Raw genomic sequence first — 22,116 nt, forward strand, 5'->3', positions numbered from 1 at the left:
TGGTATTCAGTATTTCGGTATTTTCTTTATGAATACCGAATACCGTACCGAATACCAAATTTTTTAAAAATGCATACCAAATACGATACCAAATACCATAATACCGAAATCGCGGTATAAAAATTTCGATTTCAATCTGATAATAGGTATCTACCATACCATACCCACCCCTACCCGTTTCCTCTAAGAATGAAATAAGAAAGGCGAGAGACAAATGAGAAGAAAAAAAGGAAAGAAAGGAAAAAAAATGAAGAAAAAGTCTCACTACCTATGGTTCAGCCTCACGTTATATCATTTAATGGTTCGCTCCTTTTTCTTTAGCTTCGTGGTGCATCCATACATCTCACATGATCTCTAAAAAATATTTAAGGACCAGCGAATGACGAATTAACACCATACATTTGGAATGTAATTTGGCACAATTAATACGTTATTAGGGATCAAATTACATGTCGAATATATACAAATCGAGGATCAAAAATGTGATTTACTACTATTATTTTGTTGAGTCACACATCAAGGCTTGTATTATCTGTCTTTTTATATAATCTTGGTCAACAATCACCTCTTGAGCTAACTTTTTGAGTTGAGCACGCTAACCGTAAAGTCTAATTTCTTTAAAATATTTCCACGAGCGTCCGACCGTTTAAAAGATAAAGAAGAAAGATACATAAAATAATTTTATTGAACAAGTCAACACTGTTGGAAGAAGATATAGTGAAGTACATTTAAAGGAGGAGAGTCGGTGGTGAGGTGGGGTTGGCTCAGTAGTTTGTAGGTGATGGGTAGTCATGGGGTAATAAATACAGGAATGCCTTGAGGGCTCCTTCATTTGAAATATTTTTTACTCACATTAATTATTCTTTTCACTACTTTGGCCTTGCCTTTTAGTGATGTATGAAGCACGATACCTTCCAATTTGTGACATAAAAAGTTGAAAATTTTCATTTATCTCCTCCAAACATCAGCTTGTCCCTCTAAAATGTGAAAATTGCATCCATGACTATTCAATGCAGAATATTTGCGAGCTCAGCATCACTACAATATCACTTGTATACGTCAGTTTACTACAAATTGCATCTGACCGAAATAGATTCACGATATCAGAAATTAAAATTTAGGCTTCTCTCCCTTTCACACAGAGATTAATCCGGAATTTTAATAGAGTGAGTGTGGATTACAGTTTGAGGTAATGAACAATGGATGCACCGATGCGCTCGCACTTACTGTAAAAGGTTATGCGACCAACTGTAAAAGAACAAAAAAAAGGAGAGAATAATAATACTAATCGTGCATATTTCGACTATAGTAATAAATTAGTAAAAAAAAAAAATATATGACAGAAAATATTAGTTGTCATATATCAAGCATGAGCATAATCAGTTGAAATATTAAAGAGAACACTCCATCTCCATTAAAGCTAAACGAAAGGCCTTGCAAAAACACCAAAACATTGGTTGGAATGTCTTCACTGAATAATATCTCTGTATTCTCAGTTTTCTGGAAAGGAAAAATGAGTTAAATAGTAACTAGTTTCCATTGTTTTTTTTCTTTTTTCTTTTTCTTTTCACCACTCGGGTTTTCTGATATTTGAATACTGAATAATTTGGTCATGCATGCTGGAAAAGTTTCGACAACTTTCTAGCATTTAAGATACGTAAAATCTTATGGTATGCTATATTCAATTTGCTACATTAAATCCTATTGTCAGAAATTAGAAATGAAGTAGGGTCAAATCACCTCTTACGTGTGTAGCGAAAATAAATTTATGCTACATTCTATATTGTTCATGAACTGTTTATAAGATTATTTTGTGCTTGCCCTTAGATAACATGTGAGCACTTTGATGGGTAAGAGAAGCTCATAAGTTAATATAATGATCACAACAAAGGGAATGTAATTTTTTTCTAGAAGCATTTTATTTCATTCTATCTAACAAACAAAATTCCAGCAACTCATATATCCCAAATATTACAGACTCTTAGGTAGTAACTTTAAATTAGAGAGGAACAAAAACCGGTTTTTTTTAATATTATATATGCCGGTCAAGTGGTTGCGTTTAACCAAAAAATTAGCTATAAATAGGAAGCCAAATGGAGTACTATGGAGTACAACAAGGGTTGAGGAAAATAATAAAAGTTTACCTAGAGGTTCAACCACCAACAAACTTTTTTCTTCTTCTTATTTTCAGTCTTCCGGCAATATTTTTAATGTAACAATGAATTCTCATTGATCTGTTACCAGTAATTACGTGTCTACATCCCCAGTCTCTTTATTTATCCATCTTCTTCTTCTCTCCCACCAAATTTGGAAGAAAAAAAGAAGTAGCCTTTCTCACACGCTTTCCTCAACTCACCCTCATTATCTTCATTTTCATGAGCCATTTGTAGATAATCTTAAAGCTAATATATTAGAAAAGACACGAAAAAGCAAAGGATTTTAGTGGCATTGGCACTTGGGTGCCTTGCCATTGTAAAAAAAAAAAACACAATTTTTTTTGTGAATCTTGCCACTCCATTCTTTAGTACTCTTGGCAAAGCTAAAACAGAATCCTCTGTTTTGTGTTTGCGGTGGTGATCAAACTTCAGAAAAAATTCATGGCCGCGATTAAAGAAAATGCTAGATCAAGCCTTCTATTAGTAGGCAGAGTGATGAATGAAGCCATCAGCTTCCTAGTCTTCACTATACTTGACATTCTTGATTTTATCCTCTGTTACACTTACAAAGTAATCGATTTCATAATCGAAGCAGAGTGGAAGCCATGTTACTGCTCGTCAACCAAAGAGGCAATAACGAGCAGTGGCTCAATCTTGGTCTCTGAACAAGGAGAGTCCAAGATTGTGTGCCTGACTTCTTCGAGCAAACTACATCTCGAAGAAATTTCAGACACACTCTACACTCGGCCATCATTGGTGGCCGAAGTGTCAAAGTCAACGGTCAATGAGCTGAAACGCCGCAAAGTGGACAATGGCGCTGTTATACAACAGTCATGTGAGAAGTTGAAAAATGGAAGTGTCCGTTCAACTTTCTCTGTTAATTCCACCATTGTAGAAATGCTCCAAGGAAAAATGGGTGGCCATAAATCTCATGATCTTACTCCTCGATGGTCGGATTGTGATTGTGATACTTGTCATTCTTGGTCATCTTCTAGCAAAGATTCACTTTTTGTCAAAGTTGATGGTGCCAAAGGTATAACAAATAGGAGTACTACTAAGTTAAACAATTTCTCTTTCTTTTCTTCATGTTCTTGATTTGTTTTTAGTTTTTAACACATTTTGAATATAACCAGAGAACGTGCAAGAAGATGTAATCTTCATTCATGGGTTCATTTCATCATCAGCATTTTGGACAGAGACACTATTTCCAAACTTTTCAAAGGCAGCAAAATCAAAGTACCGGTTTTTTGCAGTGGATCTGCTAGGATTTGGAAGGAGTCCAAAGCCAAGTGATTCACTATACACCATAAGAGAGCATCTAGACATGATTGAAAAATCGGTTTTAGAGCCACACAAAGTGAAATCTTTCCACATTGTGGCACATTCTTTAGGGTGCATTTTGGCTCTAGCACTAGCTGTAAAGTATCCTGGCTCAGTCAAATCCCTCACTTTAATTGCACCGGTAAGGAGCTAGCAGTTTTGAACATGAACCAATTAATTAGTAGTATACCATAAGTTGTTTTATTTTCTTTTTGATGACACATTTATTATGACAGCCATATTTTCCAACACCAAAAGGAGAACAAGCCACGCAGTATATGATGAGAAGAGTAGCGCCAAGGCGCGTGTGGCCACCAATAGCTTTTGGTTCGTCAATGGCATGTTGGTATGAACACATTGGCAGAACCATTTGCCTTGTCATATGCAAGAACCACCGTTTGTGGGAGTTTCTTACCAAACTTGTTACCAGAAACAGGTCTGTTTTTAAAAACATTTTCCTACCAACATTAACTTTTTTGCTCTATGTCCTCCTATCTACTTTGATTACGTTAATTGTCAAAACTACCCCAATTAGCTAGGAATTTATGGGGTCATTAAATGCAGTTATATGGGGACAAACTGGTCAATCTCTTCCTTATCATTTTGATGTTAAAGAGTAAAGGAATTGGAGGCACAAGAATTTAGCATCATTAGGGCTGTACTAACTTGTATTTAGGGACCAGTTGATTTGGTCCTTAATTGTCTTAGGGACCAGTTTATGTGAATTATGATACTGGTAGTGCTACATATTAATTCTTAGACTACATGTTGAGCTAGGAATCATTAGGCGAACAAATAAATTTATTTGGTGTTGTGCTCCTCTTAGTGACATCATACTAATTAAACTTCCCAAAATCTTGATACTTCTTTGTCATAGTCCCTTGACTATACTTCCCAATTTTTCCTGGTCCACCTTATTCCTTTTTTCTTTTTAGGTAAATTGAATGATGAGTTTCTTGGATCGCCTCATTTAATTTAGGCACATGGTTCACCTAGTAGCTTTGTGTTTAGTTCTTTTTAGGTTTTATGGTTGAGATATGCAAAGACCTATGCATCCCAAAAGTAAAATTACATTATTGTCAAAAACAAATCCATATTAAAATTTCCCTAATGAAGAGAAATATAAAGATATTATCTTTTGTCTCCTTCAAAGAAAAATCTATTAATTTTGATTTTGATTAGTTATTTACCAATTAGGCAAGTGGAGGATTAAAGAGATTTCAGTTCCAACAGAGAGATAGTAAAGGTGCCTTCAATACTCAACGGCGCCCTTCATGAATTTTGCTGTAATAAATGTTTGTGCCTCAGAGATCTAGTCTAGTGAAAAAGATAACAATGGGAAACTCTTTTTGTTAACTCAAACAACGACCCACCAACTGCATCTACTGCTCCAAATTTTTTCCTGTTCTTCTTTTTTATTTTTCCTTAACTTTTTGCAATATCGTTTTATGGCATTGTTTCTTCGTTAATGCCATTTCTTTAACGTAATTCATGGGCTTGTCTTGCAATTTTTAAGTGGGGGTTATATATCGTCGTATTCTCTCATAATTACTGGTAGATTTTTTTTATTACAATTACTCATGAGTTTGTGCACGACTCATGAGTTGCAGTTGACTCTTGACCAAATAAAAACGTAGAAAGACTGGAAATTAAAGAACAATGAGTACATAAAGTTGGTAAAAAAAGACTAAATACTTAAAAGGACGAAACGTATACATTGAGGTCAAATGTTGTTGAGAAATTACTAGACAAGGTCAACCACTTGTGTATCTATTCCAAAACCAGAAGTCAATTAATTAAATCATTTTCTTCTGTCACAAGATTATTTTTCTTCTTAATCTTCTTCTTGTAGCTTGGATGCATGTTTAGTCATCATTTTAGTAAAAAAATAAAATAAAAAAAATTACTCCACTTATATACCGACGGTCCGCGTACTAGCAGTGTAGTTCTAGTGTATTTTTATGTGTCGTAACATGTAGGAGGTCGAAAAAAATAACAAAAGTTAAATATTAAAAATAATGTTGTTAGCAGGGATCGAACCTAGGACACTAGATACAATTTTGAACACACTAGACCACTAGAGCTAACCTTTTGCATTTGTTTAGAGTATTCAAAAGTTAATATATATATATATATAAACACAAAAAATCTACCCTATATATACACTATAATTTTTTACCGAGGGTGTTCAACACCCTGCCACCCACGTGGATCCGGCCCTGATGTTATGTAGGTCACCTATGCTAGCTTATATTTAATATTTCATTTGTTCTAATTTATATGTTGTATTTTCTTTTTTTAGTTTGTCTCAAAAAAAAACGTCACTTCATTATTGGGAAACAATTCAACTCTAAGCTTCTTGTTTTACTCTACCGAAATAATTAATAGCCAAACATAAGTTTATGAGTTGTTTTAGACCACAAAGTTCAAAATCTTTTTTCTTAAACTTCATGCATAGTCAAATACCTCTACATAAATTGAAACTGAGGAAGTCGAAAATATATGTAAATGACCTGAATAGCATGAATTTATTTATATAGTCAGTGTATAAAAGTTAAATACTTGAGCAAAATCTAACCGAATGCTGTTGAATACAGGATTAAGACATACTTAATAGAGGGATTTTGCTGCCACACACACAACGCAGCATGGCATACACTACACAACATCATATGTGGTACTGCTGGAAAAATAGAAGGATACTTGGACATGGTGAGAAACAGGCTAAAATGTGAAGTCACGGTGTTCCACGGCAAAGATGATGAACTTATTCCAGTTGAATGCAGCTACAATGTACAGTCAAGAATTCCTCGTGCACACGTTAAGGTGGTTGAGAACAAAGATCACATCACCATTGTTGTTGGCAGACAGAGAGCATTCGCCAGAGAACTTGAGCAAATTTGGAAAAATTCAACAAATTGATATTATCCCACGACTTGTTTGATATGAAGAAGTTCAAGCTAAGCCATGTGAATTCTCCACAATCATTTTTATTTCCACAAGTAAAAAAAAAAAAAAAAAAAAGCTTGTATCCTATAAACCTAAATTTGGACAAAATGAAAGTCTGATTGAGCTAGTTTTTGTTTTTATTTTTATTTTTTATCCGTATTTTCTTTGTCGATTTGTATGTCGAAATGCAGCTGCATATTCAGATGTAGTCTAGTTTATATATCAGCAAGAAAAAGTAATATGGGATGTGAAAATGTTTCTAATCTTTTTTTTCTTTTTTCTTTTCTTTTTTTAATTTATAATCTACGATTTTATAAGGACAATGAATTAATAGTCGAAAGCTTTATATTTACTTATTCCTTCACTTTTACTCATATTACACATTGTAGATTGTTTATTCAAGCCATTTGCACAAGGATGCACTTATACTATATATAATAATCTTTTTATACCATCAGTGTAATTTAATATCTTATAACACGTTACCTATCATTTGTTTGATTTCTCTGTTACTATCAATGTTATTAAATATAATTAACGTATGTAATTATATCTAATTACTACTTTTAAGTGACTTGTGTAAATTTTCTTTTACACCGTTAGTACACATAATTTAAACCGTTTGCAATAATTACATTGCATTAGTCCCCGTCCTGTTTAAGACTATGATAAACGACTGAATTCAATTTATAAAAGCCAATTAAATTGATTAACATTTCATTTCAAAGACTAACTAATCTTACTTAAAAAATTAAAGCTCCAGAGATATGTTAATCAGCAATCATGGGAAACACGAAGTAGTGTTTTATAGTAATATTCTGAATGAAACGTTATATGTTCTACTCAATATGCATGTAGCATCAATTATGCCCCAAATAATACTAGATTAGGCATTTGTCTAACAAAATCAAAAAGGGTTTTATTAGGAGAAAATAACAAAATTATCTAAATGTCCCTTTATTATAGACAGTAACCATTCCATGATTATTGAGAAAATTGAATGCCAACCATAAATTACAGAGAGGGGAACATAGACAATACAAGTGTCAGATTGGAGTCCACCTGTCAGCTATTAAACTAATGAATTTAAATTAGTGGACCAAAGTGTCACTAATAATTAGTGTAGGGACTGATCAGATGGCTGAGAGATTCTGCTTATTGGCAGACCAGTGTAGCCACCAAAAATCAAGAGAATCCAACTAGTACTTGTTAATTTCAAAGGGGCAAATTAAAGCGAAATTAAAGAGTCCTCAACATTTGCCGTTGGTGATTGGGTGCATTCATTGTTCTGAAAATTTCGAACACGATTTCTAAAATGTACACTACTATTATTGCATGTTATCTTCACTTGATAATGTCTCCCTTTGGTTCGAGTTTTTTTTCAAAATAAGCCATTATTTCAGCCAATTTACCAAAATAATACATTCTTTTGAGAATTTACAGAAGTAGAATAAACGTATTCCGCAGTAACGTATTAGGCATTGTTTTATTCAAAAAATTCAACATGCAAAAAAGTTAATGGTTAACGGTGTTAAAGGGTAATTCGTTATTGTATGTAACATTTTATGGTTACTTTGAGTAGCGACTCTAAAGAATATAAAGCTGACATTGATTGATTTTAAAGTCATAACTCAGAGTTACAACTTCGGGCTAAAATGTAACTGACAGTAAAGTTTCTACAGAATTCAGGCACGAGCAGTCAAATCCTGCAAAGAATTCTGCAAATTGCATACCCTTCTGATTGATGTACCTATAAAACGTTACCGACAATACTGATTACCCTTAAAAAAAGTATTGATTAGGATTAAAAAAGTATTGATTAGCCTTACCAAAATAGTACTGATTAGCTAAATAAAATAGCAGTTTTTTCAGTTTCAAAACAACACCAGCAGTGAGAAACTATATGACCAGAAGTTGGTTAATTCTCCCTTTCTTATACATTTTAAAGTGCAAAGATGGTTAAAAACCAAAAGAAATTAAAGATACAATGTCTTAAGTTTACGATAATAACTACTAGTAATTAAGACATATATCACGGTCTTTTCATAAATGAAAATTAAGAAGCAATCATCTTTCATATCTACTACTTAACGACAAATACCCCATTTTGTAGAAGTAAAACAACAGCTAATAATGGTGTCCATCAAGCTTTAGACTAAGAGACCTTAGTGAATCATATATATTCCATAAAATAAAGCACTCAAATCAGCTAGAAACCAAATTAATTAACCATAAAACGTTACTCACAATAAAGAATTACCCTTTAATACCGTTAACCATTAACTTTTTTGCCCGCTGAATTTTTTGAATAAAATAATGCCTAATACGTTACTGCAAAATACGTTTATTCTACTTCTGTAAATTTTCAATAGAATGTATTATTTTGGTGAATTGGCCGAAATAATGGCTTATTTTGGTAAAATATTCCTTGGGTTCAAAATAAGTGACCAATTAGCCTGTGCACATTATACTATATAGAAGCATGGGTTTCCCCATGCTTCGTCGTCAGTCCTCTTTAAAAAAAAAAATTATAAGGTGGGCTCTATACTAAAAACACCACTTTTAATTTTTTTTTTTAAAAGTGGACCCCACCATCTCCAAACGCATGTAAAAAAAATGGACCCCATATTAAAAAAATTAGCAATATTAAAAAAAATAAAAAAATTGGACCCCATATTAAAAAAAAGCAATGTCAAAAAAAAAAAAAACGTGCACCCCATATTAAAAAATCACACAATATTCATGTAATTCCCAAAGTATCCCCATTAAGTCAATAATGGTGGATTCATTGCCACATGCGTATCAATCCATTAGTGGGAGCAAATGAAATTATTGTACAGCAAAAAACATGGACTCCATATTATTGTTTTTCTTCAAAAGGTTAGATAGCCAAACCATACAATTTCCTTTCTTTTTTTATATTAGCCTGAGATCTAGTCTATGTAACACCCCGTATCTTGGAACTAAGTTTAGACTCATATCATTAGAGTTTTAGTGGAAAAAAACTAAAGGTTTGAACGTTTTGCGAAAATGGTTGATAGGCCTACTTCGGGCAGCCATAAATCCTTGATTAGTTGGGAATTTGGGAAAGTACCCTTAATGAAAGTTGTTGTATGTAGAAATACCTTTATAACGATATAAGGACCAAGTCAATCAGAGATCGGAGCAAGGAGATATGATCGTCTCAATATGGCTAATAGTAAGGCACTTAAAATTCTATAGAATCGGCTAAGTTTTCGATATGTCTGCCTTCCAGTCCAATTTCGTGAAAATCCATTGGGAATTTGAGGAAACTTAAAACATGTGAGTTGTAGCTCTTTGAAATAGCTTTCCACCGGTATATTGTGGGGCCCAAACCGAGCTCTGTACAAGAAGTTATGACCATTTTATCGAACACTGCGCAAAATCGACACCCGTCGCTTCTCGGGGCGCGTGATAGCGCTTGCGATGTCCCCGCTTAGCGGGCCGATCACGCAACTCTGAGTAGTGACCTGCAGAATGTCGCGCGATGCACCCGCCTCGCGGAACCATCGCGAAACAGGTCGATTTCGGGTTAAAAGTTGGGATTTTGCGTTTTAAGTCGTATTTAAGCCTAGGGTTTATTTTTCTAACACCCCTAGTCACGAAAAATTACCCTAAATTCATAGAGAACAAGTCCAAAACCTCAAGGACCTTCTAAGGTAAGTTTTGTCGTGATTCTAGGTTGAATTCAAGTCCCTAATACCTTTCTAACATATACTCTAATAATCTAAGCAAGAAATCATTGTTCCTAATCTAGGGTTATCAAGAAAACCCATCTCAAGGTTCAAGAATCAAGATTTAGGAAATCTTCTCCAAAACTCAAGTCTTTAATTCAAGTTTTGAAGCAATTAAGGTATGTAGAACTTCCATCCACATGTGGGAATCTCTACGTTCTTCCCCATGCTCCGTTTCTTGATATCCATGAAGTTCAAATCCTAGGGCATTAAATCCAACATATTGATAGCCCGTATTTATGTATTTATGTATATGAATTTTGTATCTATATTCGTTGTTGTATTCCTAATCTTCCATTACGGTTATTAGGAACCCTAGCTTAATCCATGAATCATGAATTCATCCTCATGTGTTCTCATTATGTTTATATGAAACTTTATGAGTTTATTTAGCAAGTTACAAGCATGTTTTCAAGTCAATTATATATATATATATATGATTACGAACTATTCTTATTACTCATGAATCAAGAACATGTTTGCAAGACTATGACAAGTTATCCTATGAAACTATTTTACAAGTTATTTCATGAAACCATGTGTCACGCCCCGAACCATGGCCTGGGCGTAACACGGCACTCGGGCCTTGCTTGCATGTGTCCGAGCGAACCTCATGGCTTGTTTGTCAACATGGGCATCAAAACAATATAATCTATATGATGCAATTTAAATAAATCATGAAAATGTAATTTGCGGAATAAAGTCTTGAAATTATCTCATAGCATGAAATATCATGGAAACACAATAGTTTGCAAACATAAAAGCATAACTGACTCTGTGAACTAACATATGTTTATGAAACCTCTAAAACATGTCTGAATACTAACTACCAGGACATGGCCCTGGACTACCATAAACTGAATACTAATGCAGACTCCATGTTGAACCCCGAGAGAAGTGGGGCTCACCAATAAGCTGATATCTGAAGTGATCCTACTGAGCAGATGTATGCTCCTGAAAACCGGTATCTGCACCGTGAAGTGCAGGCCCCGGGCAAAAGGGACGTTAGTACATGGTGAATAGTACTAGTATGTAAAACCTGCTGAAATGAAGAACATGGCACAACATAGATATAGGATATGAATTGAAACTGAATGTAACTTGAACATGAACATGAAATGTGAGTGAAGTCTTAAAACAGCAATCAATAGAAATACTTGTATGTAAAACTACTTGTAACGTGGGGAATGCTATAGTATAACCAACAACATGGTCTGGTACTTGCGTCCTACCAGCAGAACACTCGCAACCTTTCCAGGGTTATGAGATTTAAGTAATAATAAGCATGTAAGGATCCAAACTGCATAATGAAGGTGTTGCCTCCTTGCTAACAACCCTTATCCTACGGTGGCTACGTAGTTTCAGGCTATCTGAGCCTTCTCGGTTAACTAAGCAATTCCCAAAAATATGAACATAATATAGTTGGCTAAGAAGCCCATGATTTTCATGAAATAACTTGTAAATAACTTGTAATCACGAATATGTTGGGTTTAATGCCCTAGGATTTGAACTTCATGAATATCAAGAAACGGAGCATGGGGAAGAACGTAGAGATTCCCACATGTGGATGGAAGTTCTACATACCTTAATTGCTCCAAAACTTGAATTAAAGACTTGAGCTTTGAAGAAGATTTCCAAAATCTTGAATTCTTGAACCTTGAGATGGGTTTTCTTGAAAACCCTAGTTTTAGAATGATAATTTCTTGTTTAGATTACAAGGATAGGTGTTAGAATTGAGTTGGAATAATTAGAATAGGCTTACCTTGGTGTTCTTGATGATGGCAGAGGGTAGGAAGTCGTTCTAGGGCTTGAAGGAATGAAAAATAATGATTTGAACTGGTATGGACGAATAAATACTGTCCTGGGAAAATACAGTTTACGTCCAGCACTGTGCTGGCCGTATTTTCAGTTTACGGGTCGTAAACTGCAATACGGGTTGTATTTTGCAATATGGACTGCACTGCGTCTCTTCAGTAAAATGGTCATAACTCTTTGTACAGATGTCCGTTTGACCCCCATAATATATCATTGGAAAGGTATTTCAAAGATCTACAACTTTCATCAAGGAAGTTTTCCCAAATTCCAAATACATTTTGAAATACGGGCCGTAAACTAAAATACGGTCCGTATTAAACCATGTGACATCAAAATGCCAAATTCCAGAATGTTCAGAAATTCTTGGTTTCAGTTTATGATTTGAAATACGGGTTGTATAGTGAAATACGGTCCGTATTTAACTATGTGACATCAAAATGCCAAATTCCAGAATGCTCAGAAATCCTTGGTACCAGTTTACGACTTGGTTTACGGCCCGTAAATTGAAATACGTCCACTGTTCATGGGCGTAAACCACTATCTCACAACTGAACAGGAAAATTTCAATTACCACATTTTTTATCTGATTTTCCAAGTCTAGGATCATGGTTAAAGCTTACGTTAAAAGTACGAGGTGTTACACCATGTTACAAGTTATTTCGTGAAATCATGATTACAGGTTATTTCACGAAAATCATGGGCTTATTAGCCATCTATATCATGTTCATGTTTTTGGGAATTGCTTAGTTAACCGAGAAGGCTCAGGTAGCCTGAAACTACATTGCCACCGTAGGATAAAGGTTGTCAGCAAGGAGGCAACACCTTCATTATGCAGTTTGGATCCTTACATGCTTATTATTACTTAAATCTCATACCCCTGGCAAGGTGTGAGTGTTTTGCTGGTAGGACGCAAGTACCAGAATCATGTTGTCAGTTATACTATAGCGTTTCCCACGTTACAAGCAGTTTTACATACATGTATTTCCATTGATTTACTGTTTTCAGACTTTACTGACGTTTCATGCTCATGTTCAAGTTACATTCAGTTTCAGTTCATGTCCTATATCTATGTTGTGCCATGTTCTTCGTTTCAGCAGGTTTTACATACCAGTACTATTCACCATGTACTAACGTCCCTTTTGCCCGGGGCCTGCACTTCACGGTGCAGATACCGATTTTCAGGAGCATACACCTGCGCAGTAGGATCACTTCAGTTATCAGCTTATTGGTGAGCCCCACTCCTCTCGGCGTTCAACATGGAGTCTGCATTAGTATTCAGTTTATCGTAGTCCAGGGCTATGTCCTGGTAGTTAGTATTCAGACATGTTGTAGAGGTTTCATAGACAGATGTTAGTTCACAGAGGCAGTTATGCTTTCATGTTTGCAGACTATTATGTTTTCATAATACTTCATGCTATGAGATAATTTCAAGTCTTATTCCGCAAATTACATTTTTCATGATTCATTTAAATTGCATCATGTAGATTATATTGTTTTGATGCCCATGTTGACAAGCAAGCCATGAGGTTCGCTCGGACACATGCAAGCAAGGCCCGAGTGCCGTGTTACGCCCAGGCCATGGTTCGGGGCGTGACAGTCTAGATATTTAACTGTTTATTTGTTATTCCGCCAGTTCATGTATTTGTTATGTTTATGTTTACTAAATAAATATACTTAAAATATTTATATTTTAAAATAAGATAGAATTTAATTACTTTTTTTTATTCTTACTCTAATAAATGTGAAAAGAGATTAATGTCATAAAAGAAAAAATAATATTAAATGGATATCAAATAATTAATAAGGTAAATTAGTCAAATTATAATTATAACTGACGTTTCCTTAAAAAATCGTGCAAAAGACAACATGACAAGTAAAATGAGCTGAACCAAGAATATTTACCAAAAATTAAAAAATAGTAGTTCTTCGTTTAAATAGAAAGTCAAATTTCTACTTTGTTTCGTTTTAAACATATAAAATTAATTTAATAATTTGAATTAGAATTATCCAAATCAAAATTTGATTAAAAAAAAAGTATTGTTTAGGTCCAATCTACATACATTAACAATAGAATATTTTACACCTTCAAATTAATCGAATTAAAATTCAAAGTATCAATTGATGCTTAAATATTGTTATTGTTTTATCTCAAAGAGAGGAAAATAGTTTCCTTTTGAAACAAGTCTTCTCTTTTAGAAAGTATTAATAAATTTTTGCCAACTTTGTATTCGTAGCAAACACTAATATAATAAAGTTTTGGATACGGAGCACTAACTACAATGTTATATTAATCGTGTTTTGAACATAGTACATATATACATACATACATATATATATATATATTATCACTACCCAAACACAACTATATACACATAGATACACTATAATCCAAAATGTTAGACCCGTGCGCAGCAATTGACATTTTTACTATATTAGAAGCATGAGTTGGGGGTGGTTTCGTCGTTCACCTCCAACTCATGTTAAAACAAAAAAAAAAACAAAAAAAGTGAATCCCATACTAAAAAAAATCAAGCAATATAAAAAATAAAAATAAAAGTGTACCCCATATTAAAAAAATCAAGCAATATAAAAAATATCGTGCACCCCATAGTACAAAATCAAACAATATTCTTGTAATTCCCAAAGTATCCTCATTAAGTCAATAATGGTGGATTCATTGTCACATGCGTATCAACCCATTAGTGGGAGCAAATAAAATTATTGTACAACAAAAAACGTGGACCCCATATTATTGCTTTTCTTCAAAAGGTTAAGTAGTCAAACCATACAATTTCCGTTCTTTTCTTATATTAGCCTGAGATCTAATCTAGATATTTAACTGTTGTATTTGCTATTCCGCCATGTCATTTATTTGTTATGTTTACTAAAATAAATATACTTACAATATTTATATTTTAAAATAAGATAGAATTTAATTACTTTTCATTTTTAATCTTACTCTAATAAATGTGAAAAGAGATTAATGTCGTAAAAGAAAAAAATAATATTAAATGGAGATCAAATAATAAATAAGGTAAATTAGTCAGATTATAATTCTAATTGACGTTTCCTTAAAAAACGTGCAAAAGACAACATGACAAAGTAAAATGACTTAAACCAAGAATATTCATCAAAAATTAAAAAATAGTAGTTCTTCGTTTAAATAGAAAATAAAATTTCTACTTTGTTTCGTTTTAAACATGTAAAATTAATTTAATAATTTGAATTAGAATTATCCAAATCAAAATTTGATAAAAAATAATAAGTATTGTTTAGGTCCAATCTACATACATTAATAATAAAATATTTTACACCTTTAAATTAATAGAATTAAAATTCAAAGTATCAACTGATTCTTAAATATTGCTATTGTTTTGTCTCAAAGAGAGGAAAATAGTTTCCTTTTAAACAAGTCTTCTCTTTTAAAAAGTATTAATAAATTTTTGCAAACTTTGTATTCGTAGCAAACACTAATATAATAAAGTTTTGGATACGAAGCACAAACTACAATGTTATCTTAATCATGTTTTGAACACACACACACACACACACACACACACACACATATATATATATATATATATATATATATATATATAAACAATGCAAATTTATGTATGTTTATTAGCAATATAAAAAATATATATTATCACTACCCAAACACAACTACATACACATAGATACACTATAATTCAAAGTGTTGGGCACGGGCATACGCTATCTAGTACATTAAGAAACATCAATTCCTAGAAAAAATAGATATTTTGACTATACTATCCTTAATTAATATTTGCATATTGCCAGTGTTCTAAAAGGCTGTTTTGGGGCTAGCCGCGGGGAGAGGCGCAGCAAAAATGCCCCGAGGCTTACGTGCGGGCATAAGTATCGTGGGCCATATGCCCCAATATTTTGGGCGTTTATTTGGGGTGTAAGCCCCGAGAATTTTTTTAAATTTAAGCCAAAATTGCTTAACAAAACCTTTTTAAAAGTTCAATATCTGAAAGTTAACTCATAGTAAATCCTCAAACTAAAAATATCAAAAAAGTCAAGAAAAATAATTCTAATTGTTTATCCTAATTTCATAATCTTTTCTCTTTGTTGTTAATGGAATAACAAATACATGTTAGACCTTTGCATGCAAAGTGAAAACTACAAAGCAAAAAAAATTGTCCTCCAATTTTTACTATGCTTGCATTTTCCTTCTTTATGATTTATTTTCTTCAAATTGTTTTTAGCATTTTTTAATTTATCTTTTTCAAAAACTTTTTCAAAATAGTTCTTAGATTTCTTTTGGTATCGCTCTAGTTTAGATAATACAAGTTAATTTGTCCGCGCTTCGCACCGTCCTATATCTTTTTTAATATAAATTTAGTTGTAAATATATAAAATACTTTTAATACCAAAATAAAATAAAATTGTGATAACAAGTTTATAAGGAAAAGTACATTATACATATAAAAAAAGTAATAGAAAAACAAATCTGAATAAAATGTTGTATACTTTTTCACATGAAAAGGTAAGATAATTACATAAGTCGAAAGATATTGAGAGAATCACAATACTACAAATCGATAGTTAAAATTATCTGATAATCATGTTTAAACTTATCATCAAGTAGCAAACGTCCAAGAAAATTTAGTGCTCCCTATGCTTGGTTTCTCTCCTTTCTCTAATGAAATATTTACTATTTGGGTCTGAGGATTTCTATGAATGCAACAAATTACTACGCACAGATTGTTACATAGCCGACCTTCATAATTCAGCACTTTTCATTTCCATAACTGATAACGTCCAAATCCACTCGGTAAAGAGAAAGTGTACACGGTCGTCGCAATATAATTTACCCAACTATGAGTCGGGTTCGATCCCACAGGGAACAATATATTAGGTGATTTAAACAAGTAAGGAATTATCACCAACTACGCTAAGCCCAACACTTTTTCAATATTTGATTTTTGTTTTGACAACAAACAAAGATAAAACTAACTAGAAAGCGGGTAAAATGATCAGTGGCCACAAGTATAGATAACAAAGAAAATTATGCTCAAGTAACGATCCAATGTATTTCACGATTTTACAACTATGAGTGAGTTTATGTTAATAGATAATGATTTCTAAAATCTCATCAAAAGTCTCTCGACTAAATCAATGAATTTCACTCTAAGCTTTCTCAAGCCTTAGAGTGTGATATTAAGCACAATCAATATAATCTCAAGTAACTTTCCTATCTCTAGCTCAAGTTATTAGATGGGATTCAATGACCCAAACTCTTGTTAATTAATTTTTCCCAATCTCAATCTTCCCCTCTCGAGCTCAAATCGAAGTAAATGGGCGGGTCTTAGGGTTAGCTAATCTCTTAAGATACATTAAAGAACAAGATTAATTAAATCAACAAAGACCCACTTCAATAGCAATAAAAATCATTCAATACATAAGCAAAACAAGAGTTTCATCCAACACTTTAATCATAGAATATTTCCATAAACAAGATTCAAGTGAAGAAAATAAATACTACACACTTAGATATTCATTACAAAGCAAGGAATCAAAGAAATGAAGAAAAGTTTAAGAAAGTTATCAACTCAATCTTCAAATCTTTAACCCCAAAGTGTGGTGCAAAAACCCAAGACTTGTATGAAATGGCCAAAGATGAAAAATAATGCCTTCAAGTCTTGCTTTTGTAGTCCCAAAATTTTCCCACTCAAAATTAGACCAAAACAACCCCTCATTTTCGTTTTTTTGCCTCTTTTTGACTTTATTTTCACTTGGTCTCCCATTTTAGTTAAGCCACAACCCATACCAGTTCTTCAGCCAAATGTCAAAACTTCTCCAATAGACAGTGGTAACCATAGCTAAACCACAACTCAAAGAATGCACAATGTGAAAGAAACATAAAGATACCAATAGTATTAAGAGAAAGACTATCAAATATACGAAAAATTAGGCTTTATACAGAAACATAGTGACATAAGCTCAGAGAGTGCCTTAAGGAAAGTCGGGGAGAAAGTTCCCCAAAAGTCAAACAACCGAGAACATCGCTGATTATCTCAACGTATAGGCAAATATAATTCAAAAATATTAGCTCCATTCAAACACCAAAAAAAAAGTGAAAGGAGGAACATGAAGACATTTATGTGCTGTTGTTGAAGAGAACCGATTAGGAATTTAACTATGAATCTTCAACTTCTAATTAAAGCAGATTTAATCCCAGTAAAATCCGGCTCTTTCCTTGCCTAAAACATGACGCAGCCTCGAGTAAAGTAAAGATAGAAGTTGCAATTGACGATATTGGGTAAACTTTATAAGTAGGTGAAACCACCATCAATAAAAAGAAAAATAATGACCAACCACAGAAGAGTTGCTAAAATTAAAGCTATTTTTATATTAATAAGAACTTTAGTTTTTCATAAAGGCCTCCTTTACATCCATTTCAAGAGATTTGCACAACATGAAAACTGAAAACTATTGAAAGGAATATTCAGAAACTTTCCCACGAGAAAATTCATAGTACATCCTATAATCCAACAGTAAAAGAGGTGTTAAGAAAACACAGGCAGATAAAAAAGAAGTGATGTGAAGAGAGAAACGAAGCAGCAAGGTGCGTCACTAGTTATGTTTTCATAAGAGAAACAGAAAATACAAGAAAGAGAGCATCGAGAGAGGGAGTGATTAAGCATCCATGGACCTTGAGAGTTCAAAAAATTTAGAGGCCTCACTTTTTAGCATAATGCAGCCCTTACTTTTAATAGAGACATATTCAGAAAATATCTTAATCACGACGAATAGAACCCTTCATTCCACTAGATGAAAACTTATTTATACCATCAAAATACGCACTGAAAAAAAAAGAATAAAAGGAAGTAAACTGGACAAAAATTGGTACCTTTATTGATTAATGTTACTACCAAAGAACGGAGATCATACAAATTAAACATGAGATGGGCCCAAGTAAGAATCAAATTCTTAGGGGATCAATAGAGACATATACATTCAATAAAGTGCTGCACCCAAACATACAAAAGTGAAATTAGTAAACCCAAATTAAAGGAGAAGTGTCAATTCATTCCAAGATCCTGAGTTTTTAATTAAACCTCTTTTCCCGTAAAAATGCAAGTTACCGATCTACTAAATGGATGTAACCACTATTATATCTGCAGGAATATACTCTATCCCTTTGCCATAACAAAGAGGGAAAACTCAGAAGAAACTTCAGAAAACAGTTGACAAACCGAAGATAGTGAGCACCCACCTTTTTAATTTCTAATGTAGAAGAGATATTCCTTACATTTGAGAGAGTAATTGATGGTTACAGAGTAAAAGAACAAACCCTAGGTTTTGATATTAAGAACCAGACTTCTCGTTTAGGAGCGGAGTATTGCTCTCTTTTATAGCAATTCTGTAGAGCAGTCAACGATAACCATGGATATCAATCCTGAAAGAAGGAAGATCAATCTTGGCTGGGATGAAGAAGGGGAAGAGACTGAGGGAAATAACAACGAAGACGTGACTTTTCCTTTTTCTTCAGTTAAATTAGTTAAAAAGACACGACTGTTGCTTCTTCTTTTTTTTTCTAAGTGAAGCTGATTTTTTTTTATATAAATAAGGAAAATGGCAAAAAAATGAGAGAAAATATAAATAAGTATATTGATATATTAGAGCGCTGATGTGCCGTGAAATTACGGGATATTCGATGCTAATTTCTTAAGCTTTTGTAACTCTTCAAGCACTTTTGTTGTTACTTTTTGTGTATTTATGTCGTTTTGTAGGATAAGATGTCCGGAGAACATAACAGAGCAAAACAGAGCAAAATGGAGCAAAAATAGAACAAGCAGCACTTTCTGGTAGCACATGCTAGCAGCACTTGCTGCAGCATGTTGTGCATGCAGCATCTGCGAGTGGCACTTGTTGCAGCATGTTGTGCACGCAGGGCATTTTTGTCCACAATTTGTTCCCGTTTTTTAATGTTATAAATACTCTTTTAGGGTTTGTAAAACATTATCTTTGGCCATTTCATACAAGTTTTGGAGAATAGGTTCCTACACCACACTTTGGGGTTGAAGATTTGGTTGAGCATTTCTTAAACCTTTAATTCATTTCTTCAATTCCTTGCTTTGTATTGTATATCTAAGTGTGTAGTATTTATTTTCTTCACTTGAATCTTGTTTATGGAAATATTCATTATCAAGTGTTGGATTAAAACTCTTGTTATGCTTATGTATTGAATGGTTTTTATTGTTGTTGAAGTGGGTCTTTGTTGTTTTAATTAATCTTGTTCTTTAATGTTTCTTAAGGGATTAGCTAACCCTAAGACTCATCCATTTACTTTGATTGAGCTCGTAAGAGGAAATCTAGGTTGGGAAAGATTAATTAACAAGAATTTGGATCATTAAACCCATCTAATAACTTGAGCTAGGAATAGGAAAGTTACTTGAGATTCAATTGGTTGTGCTTGATATCACACTCTAAGGCTTGGAAAAGCTTAGAGTGAAATTCATTGATTTGGTTGGAAGACTTTCAATGAGATTTTAGAAACCATTATCTATTAACATAAACCTGCTCTTAGTTGTAAAATCATAAAATTCATTGGATCGTTACTTGAGAGTTCCTTTCATCCATGCTTGTGGCCATTGATCATTTTACTTGCTTTCTAGATTAGTTTATATTTTCGCATTAGTAATAATTTTCTCAAAATCAAAATATTAGCGAGTGTTTGGCTTAGCGTAGAAAGTGATAATTCCTTACTTGTTTAAATTGCCTAGTATATTGTTCCCTGTGGGATCGACCTCGACTCATAGTTGGGTAAATTATATTGCATACGACCATGTACACTTTCTCTTTGAGGAGTGGATTTGGACGTTATCAAGTGCCACGTCAACGGGCCTATGTCCTGCTTTTTTATATTTATATAGATTGGTTTATTGCAATTAAAAACTTGTACTGTAATTCATTAATTCCTCCATAAGCATGGGTTAATGGATATTGAAATTGTTGCTCTGAATATAGCTAATTATTGGAAAGACTTAAATATTGTTTCATTTTCCTATACTCACCAGGTTATGCACTGTTTCATTCATCGGTGGAAGGAAAAATGTTAAGCATATTTAACATAATTAAGAGAGTTATATGATTATTTTTACTTAGTATATAAACAAGGAAAATAGAGAAACGGCCAAAAAAGGGAGAAAGTGGATAGTTGTGTTTTTGGCTAAAGAGATATTTCACATCACTCTTCTTTTGCATAGCTTTATTATATATATATATATATATATATATATATATAAGTAATTCTTCTCAACTTTTGTTATATTTTTGTTCTTCATCATACAATGCAAGATCTTCGTTCTGAAAAATCTCTCCTCATGTCACGTGACACCTTTTCATTTTTGCCAGTGCCATCGAGTCACATGTAATCCAAATGATGTTTCTAAAAACATAGTATTAACTATTATTTCAATTAAAATCATCATACAATTAAATAAATTAAAATTCTCAAACAAATACTTAAAAATAATACATCACAAAAGAAGTATCAAAACGAAAAATAGTTGAAATCAATACCTGAGAAATTTTGTTCCTTTGCCAAGATTGAAGACTTCAAATGATTCTCTTGGTTCTGTACAATACATTATAACTAAAAGCTCCATAAAAATCATCAGAAATTAAAAATAAAGAACGCCATAAAAAGAATCAAACAAAAATATGACACCACATTTTAATTAATTAAATAGCGTAAAATGGATAAGGAAAAATTAAGAGAATAGAATTGAGAGAGAGAGAGAGAGAGAATAGTAGAAGGAGATGCTACCTGGACGACATTGCTTTTAACATTGCTAAATAGAGTCCAAGGGGAAATTAGAAGGCATGAGGCTAATTAATTAGGAGGATTACTTGGCTCACTATTGCCCATATTGTATTGATATTATCAGTTATAATATGTATTGATAAATGCTAATTACAGGGAATTAAATGCTAATTGTCCCTCTTGCTTTCAGAATGAGGAAAAAGCATTTGAATGGTTCAAACGTATAATTTTTTTAAACATTTTCAATAGTTGAGAGGTAGAGGAAAATATGTAATTAAGAGGTGAAATTAGTAGAATTAAGAGAGTGAGTTTTTGGTTA

The 22,116-nt window shown here is 33.0% G+C and overlaps 1 protein-coding gene across 1 annotated transcript; it reads left to right on the plus strand.

The window, feature by feature from the left end:
• Nucleotides 1-2,100: 2,100 nt before the first annotated feature.
• Nucleotides 2,101-6,679, plus strand: LOC132634709 (probable lysophospholipase BODYGUARD 3). The gene is made up of 4 exons (XM_060350732.1): nucleotides 2,101-3,189; nucleotides 3,290-3,618; nucleotides 3,713-3,912; nucleotides 6,074-6,679. The coding sequence occupies exons 1-4, from the start codon at nucleotides 2,598-2,600 to the stop codon at nucleotides 6,396-6,398; spliced, it is 1,446 nt and encodes a 481-aa protein (XP_060206715.1). The 5' UTR covers nucleotides 2,101-2,597; the 3' UTR covers nucleotides 6,399-6,679.
• Nucleotides 6,680-22,116: the final 15,437 nt, after the last annotated feature.

This window comes from Lycium barbarum, chromosome 4 (assembly GCF_019175385.1).
Source record: "Lycium barbarum isolate Lr01 chromosome 4, ASM1917538v2, whole genome shotgun sequence".
NCBI lineage: Eukaryota > Viridiplantae > Streptophyta > Magnoliopsida > Solanales > Solanaceae > Lycium > Lycium barbarum.